The sequence below is a fragment of the Stigmatopora argus genome, chromosome 2, assembly GCF_051989625.1.
Source record: "Stigmatopora argus isolate UIUO_Sarg chromosome 2, RoL_Sarg_1.0, whole genome shotgun sequence".
NCBI lineage: Eukaryota > Metazoa > Chordata > Actinopteri > Syngnathiformes > Syngnathidae > Stigmatopora > Stigmatopora argus.
In genome coordinates, this window is record NC_135388.1 from 8,385,315 (window position 1) to 8,396,512 (window position 11,198).

The 11,198-nt window shown below is 40.5% G+C and overlaps 1 protein-coding gene across 5 annotated transcripts in view; it reads right to left on the bottom strand.

The window, feature by feature from the left end:
- The window catches only part of esrrga (estrogen-related receptor gamma a), a 65,310-nt gene that overhangs the window by 31,044 nt on the left and 23,068 nt on the right, over positions 1 to 11,198 (bottom strand). For 3 of the 5 annotated variants that reach the window (XM_077592918.1, XM_077592897.1, XM_077592935.1), the window contains exon 4: positions 7,111 to 7,239. In XM_077592918.1, the coding sequence (XP_077449044.1) occupies positions 7,111 to 7,239 (129 nt within the window). The remainder of the gene's footprint in view (positions 1 to 7,110; positions 7,240 to 11,198) is intronic. The other 2 variants (XM_077592927.1, XM_077592908.1) reach the window with 1 other exon arrangement.

Below are 11,198 nucleotides of genomic sequence, written 5' to 3' on the forward strand. Positions count from 1 at the left end.
AGCTAAGAGATGTAAGGATGGAGGAGAGCACAATGAATGAGTTTATGGGAGAGAAATGAAAGTACAATTTTGATAAAAGCTGATAAAGAAGCAAGAGGATTGTGATGGTAGAAATTAAACGGAGACTTCAGCGGAGAAAAGAAGAACACGGTTGAAGGGGTTGTAAAGGATGGGCCAGTAAAAGGGAGTCTGAAATTTAAAGGATGGGGAAAGAAAGTGGCGGCCCGAGTTCTAATAAATGAAATAGGTGGAGAATAATGAGGGAGAATTGAGACTTGATATAAAAAGACAGAAGAAATCCTCAGACAGACAAAGTACAATGCAAGGTGTCTGCTTCACAGATGGGAGTAGGCCTTGAACCACTAAGAATTTCATGACTATAATGTATCAAAGTCAAACAATCGATGATGGATGATATTTCTTTTTTTTTCTGCACAGTGCAGCGGTGCACAACTTTTTTTTTTTTTGGGGGGGGGGGGGGGGGGTTACCTGTAAGTCATTGCCTTCTATTGATAACAATACAAACAACATCCCATTTTTTAAATCCTGAGGATTGGCTGTAAATGTTCATCTTTCAGTACCATGGACAGCGGCATTTGTCCATTCAACTTTCATTCAATCGCACCTTCCCGTCAAATAGAATGGACGTCTAACGGTGTCAATGGCAGTCAATATGATATTAAAAGAAGTGTTATTAATTAATTGATTAACTGATAATTAATCAGTAATCAAATCAATCACATCAACATTTTGAGTCGATCATTTTTTTTTTCCCAGAAACATTGTTGACAGAAAAAGTCTCTAATTTTTTGAGCCTGGTAATAGCTAAGTCTATTAGACATGATATATATATATATATATATATATATATATATATATATATATATATATATATATATATATATATATATATATATATATATTTTATGTATTCATATATTTAATTCATAAAACAAAAAGGAGAAAATTCTTTACTATTATCTATTCTCATTATATCTATTTTAAATAAAAAGGGAAATACTGAAAGCATTTTCTTTTTTCACAAAAATGAATAAAACACTATTTTCTATCACATTACCAATTAAAAAAGAAAAACCGTACGTATTCTCTGACTTCTGTCATCCTGTATCTTTCTTTGAAGAGAAAAACATTTATTTAAATTAAAAATAAAAATGTTGATGCAATTGATTGATTTTAACACGCCACGCCTTTCCTCGGGTTTGAAGACTGTTCACAGTTTGCATTCTTTTTGAATGCTTACAATTTGCAATTGAAAAGTGCTGGAATAAAATGAGAAGAGGATAAAGACAGTGGCTAATTCTCAAGGGACCCATCATGCAAAACAAGAAATGATAGGATTGGGCTTGAAGTCTTGGCAAATCAAGTGGATTGAGAGGTGACAAAAGCCAAATAAGAATATGCTGACAGAGTGAGTGAAGAAGTCCGAGTGGGAGAAGACCTCAGCTAATGCCGAGACACACAAAAAAGAAAGCCTCTGACTTTTGACTGTTAAAAAGACAATAAAAAAATATCTGCCCACACTGCAAGCGAGTGTTATATAAAAAAAATACTTGTTTCCGCTGAGGACATTCAAGAGCACAGAATTTGCATTTTCTTTATTACCGCTGTAGTTTGACGAAAGGTAAAGGAGGACCTGAATTAAAAGATAAAAATAAAGAGGTGATATTGAAATGTTGAGGTTATGGCAGGAAGAAGTGTGTGTGCGTGTGTGTGTTAGTGTGTCCATGTGTGTGTGTGTGTCTAAGTGCCATGCAGTTTTTCATTTATTTATATTTTCCTAAAGATCAGAACAAATATGACAAGGTGTGCCTGAGGCGGCGGGCAGGTGGCTGTGGTCACTCTTGATTGAATATGTATGTGCGCGCATGTAAAAAGACAGTCAATGTGTGTGGGTTCAGTGTCAGGACCCTTGAAGAAATCTTATTTTCCTTTTCCCCCATTTCAAAAGGCCAATTATAAGCAGTGCGTGGATTTATGCCCACATATCGTTAAATTTGTAAAACATACATCCTTATTTTGAACTAACATCTTAAAAATCTACTGAAAATAAGGTGTTTACTGTTGTTTGCACCCTGAGAAGCTCCCCAAAATAAAATGAAGCCTCGGTAGGAGAGAGTGGAGCACTTAGTCTGGGCTCTCGTCACAGTGTTATCACTCCTTTCTGGATGGGCTGCAACCAGATGCTATCCACGCACACTCACATACACATTGGCATGGACATACACTTAGTGGGGATGACACTACAGGCCCGATTTAGCCGCAAGCTTCCCATGAGGAAGCACCAGACGCCATCGGTTGTCTGGCGCTTTTCTCCTCCTTAATTTCCTCATCTTCTCCTGTCTTTCTAACATGACTCTGATCTCCTTTTCCATTCTGTCTCTCACTCTCCCATTCTCAATTGCAGTTTTTCTCAATAAATGTCATTATTAGATGCATTTTTTATTTTTGAAAATATATAAGAACTGAACACATTTGTCATTCATTCAAAATCATTTAGGCTTATATTCCTATGAATGAGGGACAAACATAATTTTAAAGAACATATTTCATATAATTGACCAGAATCTGTCTGTCTGGCTGTATTTGGAAACAACGCAAACGGTCATTAAATTTGTTGGGAAGTTGCACCTTGGGCAGTTAATATTTTAGGGGGTTGGCCACAAAATCGCATCAAAAACTGCTAAAGTGCGGGATGAATAAAGTTTCATCTCATCTAATCTAAAAATATTATGTGGTAATTTAGACAAATAAGTGATTCTACCACACGGGCCCCCTCGATTCGGAGTCAAAAAATAAAAGTAAAATAAATTCTCCAATAAGTGACTAGTGCAGAAAGAAATGACCTCAAACTAATCATATTTGATGGGTTGCCAAGGAAAACTTTACCTGTAACTATACGGAGGATAAATGACATGGCAGCAGGATATGTATTATGTCAGTGCTTGATTTGTATCTGGGGAAAGTGGGGGGTGGGGCTATGCGAATGGGGATAGGTGCGATAATGTATTGTAATGAGAGTAGAAACTTAAAAGCAATTACTCCTGTATATACCACTACAAAAAAAACAACAAATTTGCAGGTGCACCACAAAAGAAAACTGATGGCGGCCAGGATGCTGGATAAATATAGTCTTTTATATGTAGCCCCAAATCCTTATAGTATGAAGTTTGCATGTGGTCATTGAAATAGCTGCAACCTTAAAATATCGGATGTCAGGACCTGAAATGGAAGACTCCTTGACTCTTGAACTATCCAGACAAATACAGTTCTTTACTTGAGAAAACGATAATTGGTAACAGTCAAGATCAAACTGGAGACGGATGACACACACCACCACCTACCTGCATATGGGTAAAAAACACACGCTCACAGAAAGTGTCATACACAGACTATTGCATTCCAACCAATCTCCCTCATTAGGTCTTGGGAAGCTTGGCCAAAGTTGGCACGTGCTGCACTGTGTGTGATTTTGTGTGCGTGTGTGTGCGTGAGGCCACATGCCAAGGTTTATATGAGCGGCGCGTGGTCTGGTGTCCCTGCTAGCGGACCATCTGAATCCAGCTGGCCGTTTACGACTTGATAGAGATGGAGACTTTGGTCCCGGTCCGGACATGTTGTGTCTCTTTAAAGCGGGACGCGTGTGACGTGCCGTCATCAAAGCCACACTGTTGTCAATAGGACCATATGCGTGCTACACATGCACCAGTGGCTCTTGCCAAAACCTTTCATGTTCAATTGTCTGATGTGCGTTTTGTAATTCACATCACAACACTTCACTTCTGATGTGTGACGCCAGTCTTTTGAGGTCCAAATACACATAAAGTGTGTTTAAAAGGGAGCAAATCAAACCTCTAACACGGATTCCCCAGGTGATCGTTTAACTCTCGTCTGCTTCATTATTTCCAGCCAATCTTTTACCTGCAATCATCCCCCCCCCCATCCTCGCAACACCCAAATGCTGCTCTCTAAGCCCCGCCCATGCGACCTTTCGGGCTTCAGCTGACGCATCATTATGACCTCATTAAAAATGGACAGACAGTCATCGCCAGAGGGGAACTTCTCATAATAAAGTCAGGCTTTTTAATTGCCTCGCTCCAGAAATTAGCTGCTTCATATCGGTGGGTGGGTGTCCCCATGTTCTTTCGTACCCTGCCTTCCTCTACTTGCTTACTCCTTTTTCTCCACCACTTTTAGGAGGACTGAATGCGTTCGGAACTTGAATGGTACTGCAGTTTCGGGCCGTATGTTGAGCGCTAAGGTCATCCACGGTGTAGTGGGTCACTTGCCTGACTTCTCGCAGGCTGCGTTGGTTCGTTTCTCACTTATAAATGGTGTGAATATGAGTGTGAATGGTTGTCAGATTCTTTATGTGTACTGCAATCGACCTGCTGACCAGTTTGGTTAGTAGTCTTTTTCTAAGGTCAGTCGGAATTCTGACAATGATGGGAAATAAGTCACATTGACGATTTTTTCTTCAAAAATGGAAATTGACCTTATAAAGGCATACAACAATCATTTACCAATATTCTGGTAGCTGATCATTGTGTATGATTAATGCTAGTCATTTTTTATCTGTAGAAACGGTTTTCACATTCACTGGATAAGTTTAGTTAATAGCTTAAATTTCAAAAATGGGTCAAACATCTGCAAATGGGAATCTTTATCTTGATGCTAATAGTATTCCTAAATTGTAAATTTTCCAAGTGGACCATTACAAAACAAAAATGTAAAAAAAATGAGTGATTGCCATTAAGATCATTTGAGCCGTAAGGTGTTTTCAATGTTTTTTTTCTTGATAATGGAGTTTTGAAGCTATACGAAAAATCTGTTTACGGGCCATTTAATGAGAAAACGCTTAAAACTTCAACTTCATTTTAAATGACGTCATTATTACCACACAATTGCTGTTGTGTTTGCAGTAGATGTCTGCAGATGAAAGAAGAAAAAAAATCACCACTAAAATTCAGCAAACTAGGCTTGCTGTTTAAAAATGATGTTATGTAGAGTGGGCCCCTTTGTATTAAATTCAAACCCACCAATATAAATGGGGTGGCTGTGGTCTGTCAAGTTGATGTATACTGTATATATGTAGGCCTAGTTGTGTGTGTGTGTGTGAATGATGTATGTGCAGCCACTAAAGGCAGCTATTTGTTTTCCTCTTTGCAAACACATGCAAAAACAATACGATGAAAGCATTTAATTGTAAACCTTTCTAGTCGAGTTTGTCACGTCTCAGACAAATATACGTTACGGCCCAAGTGAACACTCAAGCAAGCAGACGCTGCCAATGATAAACCAGCCTGTACGTGTGTATTGGTCTAATACGCGTGCATGAAAGCTGACTTAAGGGACAACAGGAGATGAAACATGGCTTCTGCCAATGTCAGATTGACTGGGAGAACAAACGCCACGGTAGCAGGGAATAGAGCGTGGAGGAACTAAAAAGGAGATGAGTTGGCATTTATAGTGAAGGGAAAGGTTTTGTTGCACTCCTGGGAAAAAATATAGTTTCTTCTGCTTATTTACAACACCATCTACAAGCTGTTTGCTAAGGTTTTGTACTTATTCATGAGTGCCGTATATCAAGTCAAAGAGCCAATACGAAAAGCAGTATCAGAAAATTGCCAGAGAGGTATGCATTTAACAATGTTTATTATTTTGTTTGGTTTGCAGTTTGCAGTGCACTGCATCATCCTGAAAAGTGTTTTGAATGTTTGCTTGCCTTGTTTTGCCTAATAACATGACAAAATGCCACATATTTCACTGGGTTCTATCGAGTGACAATAAAGGAATCTTAGAATTTTTTTGACCGATTTGGAGTACTTTAAATCCTTGCATCAGGATCATAAATCAACTCATTTTGAAGCTATCCATTGACCAACCATTCAATAATAATAATTTAAAAAATATATATATCAATACTTTTTCCTCTGGCCACCCTTGCACCAGATTTGACAAATGTGCAAGTCAAAATCTCCAAATAAAGCAGCAGAAAATACTGCCTGCCAGACATTAACTTGTTAATTATAGTGTGATGTCAGTGTCAATCAAAGAGGCATTATCATATACTTTCATCTATTGAGGCTAATATCTAATGAAGTGTCCGTTCGTCTTACATCACCCCACTGGGATGGAAGCGAGCGCAAATGTAGAAGTGAGTGGATGGATGAAGTGGTAGCGCAAACGTGAGGGCGTAGAGAAGACAAGAATGGATGGCGAGGGGGCTGCCACGCGGCGGGGCCGAGCCACACTCCCTGACCAAGCCGGGGAGAGGGAGGGCGGCAGGCGGCGTCCAGGTCTCCCATCAATTACAACCTTGACCCTCCTTCTCCCTCTGCTTTCTCTCACACACACTTTCTACTTCATTCGGCCAACCTGACCCTCACGCTGGCTCTCATCCTCCCCCGGCCCCTCTCCTTAGTGCCTATAAATCAATCTCTTCTCCCAAGTCTCCTGCATTCCTCCCTCCCAGGCCGTTATTCCCGTTTCTTGGACTTTCTCTATCGGCCGTCCATTTCTTCCTTCCGCGGCAGAAAGTGCGGTGGGAGTGGAAAGGTCGGAGGTGGGAAGACCAAAGGCAGAGAAAGAGCTAGCGCTACCAGGGGAGTGTGAAAAAGAGAAATGAGTGTATTTAATCAAAGTGGTGCGACAGCAGTCATAACAGTTGTTCTTTTTCAGCACTGCTGGAGCAACTAATGTTACCTCATTTAGACATAAAGGTGTAGTGCACATGTTTGCATGTGTGTAGAAAGTGAGTGCAACGCATGATGACAGATAGGAAAAAAGTTAATGAGAGGAACCAAAAAGAAAACCAATCTATTGTGCTACATCGACCAGAACTCAGAATTCAACCGAAATTGGGGTAAAATGTGGTCGTAAGAGATTTCAACCATAACCAAATTAGATCTATAGCTTATATCCTCAGAAAAATTACAAATTCAAGATTGGAAATCCTACGAAATTCTTGTGCCTACATTTATACGAGTCATACAGTAGTTGGTTCTGCAATTAAATGCAGCGTCAGTCGCCATTACTGCTACTGTAATATTGTGTACGCTCACGGCTAACGGAGAAAGATTAGGAAGAGACCTTTTCCCTTACCCTCCCTCAGCATGCCCACAGTCAGACACTTCATGAAGCGGCAGGCCTGGCATGACTTGCGTCTCCTCTTGGTGATTTCACACTCATTGGTGGCTGGACAGCTGTACTCAATGTTACCTTTGGAAGGAAGCACAAAGGAGAGGGTTACATCTGGGAAATGTAGACGCTTTTGCTAAGAGTAGGCACACGTTTGTTTGTTGTTGTTATTTGTGCACTTTGTGGTGAAGCTTTAAAACTCATTATACTTGGATAATGACAATAAAAGCATTCAATTCAATTCACAACAAGTGGAGAGTATCGATATTTGCTGGATTTTGTATGATGAAACAGTTTCAGATTCTGATACTTTAAGGATTCATTCAGCATTTTCTGCAGTTAAGAGTTAAGAGACAATGACATGAAAAATTCATTCTAGTGATTTACAAATTTAATCATTTTTGCGTGAGGAAAATTAAAATGTGTTTCATGAGGACAGGTTTCGATGTTGGTTTTGCACTGTGCAGAATAAAGCCACTGTTGAGTAAAAGAGTTATCTCGTAATGCTGAAGATTTGGAGATACAATTACAAGATTACTTTGCGGCTGAATTTGGACGAAATTGCTATTAATGCACATTCAAAAGCTAGAGAAAAAAAACCCTGTAAGTTCATCTTCTTCCAGAAGGACATCTCCTTAGTACCCGAGTAATCTCATGTGTCTCCCAGAGCAAGAGAATAAACAGTGATTACTATTGACTGCTGCTGTGGAGAGGATGTTTTCTCATTACCCCACTGATTAAGGGGGCTAGTTAGCTTGGGAAAAGGCTAAATGCATAAACTGGTCTTAATGGCTAACAAGAACCTTGTTAATTGGCCGTGTTAGTGAAAGTAACTGGGTAAACATGCTAAACGCTGGGGAAATCTAATAGACACCACTAATGGGACATGTTAACTCGCAATGTGAAAGATACTGGTGGAGCACATTAATTCAGCAATTACTTAGCACTTAGGCTAGTTGTGCTAATGACACCGAACCTTCGTCCGTGATCGGTCTCGTTAGTGCACGTGGGCTAGCTAAATGAATAAGTGCGCTAAAGAGACATTTACAGCTGTTGATATGCAGTGCCTGGACTCAAAACAAGTTCGCATGAAGGATGCTGCATAGTAGATATATTATAATGGCCTGCTTTGGTAGAAGGAGCTTGAAAAGTATGTCGCTTGCAGTCTCTGTATTCTACAACATTCTTCACAGAGAGAGGTTAAAATGTACCAACAAGAACAGCAGGATGTAATAGCGCCACAGGAGCGCGCGTGTCTTTAGTTCTGCCCACCCGCTTCTTACGGACACTGAAGCTGGGCTTATGGGACCCAGTGATTCTTCCAGGAGGATTTTTTTGTATAACGTGCAGACTGTCGGTGTCCGTGAGGGGGGATATATGAGGGCCTCAAATCCCCTCCAATCTCCTTTGAGATGCGTGTTAGTGTCCACCTGCTGCATTACAATTGACAACCTTGGAAGATCTGTCACATTACTGATTGTATCTATGAAGTGTGCTCCTGAGATAATGGATTCATTCAACTTATTTGATACATTAGAGCAGGGGTGCCCAACTCTGGTCCTGGAGGGCCCCTATCCAGTCTGTTTTCCATGTCCTCCTCATATGTTTTATAATATACATATTTGGTTTCAGTGTATTCGTGTGACGCCATCAGTGAAGTCATTAGAATTGTTGTTTCTGTACTTTTAGCTACTTTCAAATGTTTAATCAGGGTGAAAAGTTGGTGGGAATTTAAGGTATAATTCTGACTTTTTCCACCACTTTGGTTTTCTGTATCTCACATCTCATTTCATCCCATCATTCCATCGCCATACTGGCCTTTATGCATCCCCCTCCCTCAATAAGGGGCTGATAGATGCACGTTGTCAGGTGTTGCTGGACTGACGCCACAGAAACAGCAGCTGTCACAGCCACTTCTTCCATGCTGTGACCCAACTGCACACACACCCACTCTGCTCAAAACTAACACAAACGCATGAAATCACAAACTCTGCATTCACATTTCTGGCTACCTAATTTCCATGTCAAAATTCCTCGTCGAAAGTTATTGTTCATCCAAAATCTTGCTCTCCTCTTATCCCCTTCTTTCCCATTCCACTTTTCCCTCCCTGTCCAGCTGGAGATGTTTTTTGGTGATTACCTGCAGTTTTATTGGCTAATGACTTGAAACATACCAATATGGCTGCCAGTGCCCATCTGAGCCGAGCCCTGCTTCCAGCCAAGGCACACAACTTTGACACACATAACTTGTGTATAAACACTGGCACATCTGCACACCTGTATCACTCACATGTTTGTATGCCATTGCACACGGATACTGAGTTTGGCTTGCGTGGTGGCCAAAGATAATGTCATGACCCATTTGTTTCAGTGGTATGCAAGCCAAATGTATCAACTATAATGATGGCTAAGCCAACTGAAAATGATGTTCTTAAGTGGAAAATATCCGGAAATTATATGGCTCAGTAGTCCCTAGTTTTTAGATAAGAGTAAATATTTATTTGGGAAATCAAGGACCTAGAATATGTAGGAAAACTAGAGAAGAACAAAAGTCAAGGTGCTTGAAGTGAGGTTTATTTAGCCATGTCAATTGCTGGCGTGGGTCGATTGTGTTTTATCAAGTTCACAGTGAACACAGTTGTCTCCTGAGAAATTTCACAGCACTTTATGCTTTCTGATGCGGATGAACTATTTTGAGATAGTATTTTGACCTTACGTTGCTTTACTAAAGGAAGATGAAGAAACAGAAATTTCATAGGGGTGCTCATTATGTTGATCGCCAAGGTACTATTGGTAGATTGCCTGAGTAAGATTTGATTCAGTCTGTTAGTTTTCTTTGTGTCTCGTTTGCACCGCGACTTTCCAATGTGCCCAACGCAATACTCACTTTTTTTGAACATGCATATCTGACTCATTTAGCAAGCATTAGATTCTCATCAGGATTTGAAGTGCGGTGCCGACAGTCTCGACCAACATAAATAACCTGTCACAGCTGCGTGTTAAGTCATTGCTTTAACATTGATCAGACAACATTTATAGGACATTTCAGTAGATTTTGGGGTCAAGAGGGCCTCTAAAGTTGAATAAAAATGTTACTCCTGCTATTGTAAAAAATGAACATGCAATTTAAAGTATACAGCTCCCCTCTATTTTTTCCAAAAATATTTTTCTAGAAGTAGCATATCTGAAACTGACCTCTTTCAACAGTGACCTATGACGATGCTCAGGTAATTCGCCTGGTAGCCTACGTGACCCGCAACATACATATATCGATAGAAAACCAAGGCTAGGGATTACAAGTGAGGTGAAAATGATGGAATAAGAGTGAGGCGGACACCCAAGGTCACGCACCCAAATAAGCCGGGCGTCATATCTATACAGTGGCAGCGCTTGTTTTTTAATCTGTAAGCGAGTCCTCACCTATTGAACTTTTAACAAGCTCTCTAAATGAAACGGGCCAGGTGGACAGTTTGGACAGGGCAGCAATCGCGAATGAATTGGGGGTCAAAGCAACACACGGCGTGATTACAAGGTCATGTGTAGGTGCGTGACAGCCTATTTAAGTGCGAGTTTGTGCGTTTATCTCAACACGCGTGGGACCCAATCTCTTTGTCGGGCAGGGACCGTGGCCTGATCTCATCCCATAATAAACACATACAGGTCATCTGCGAGGAGTGAACATCTAGTGGATATAAGACCACCATCCCCCTGTGTCTCTACCCCCTCTTTTGGCCATCTCTCTAGGGTTTTACCAGGAAAGCTGCTTATCAGAAGCAAAAGAAAGCAGTGACAGATAGGTGGATGGATGGAAGGGCAGATAGATGAATCCTGTCTGATATGACTGACTGACTCGATAGATCAATGATGGCCGGACGGTCGACTGCTTGGAAACAGAGTTTTCCTGTAGCAAGATGACTGACAAGCATGCTGAATGGAAAATGGACTGATGGAGCTATCAGTCCTTACTTAACTTACTAACCTTGTTAATAATATACACTCAAAAGCCACCACAATGGAGAAACGATTAAGATTCAATGAAT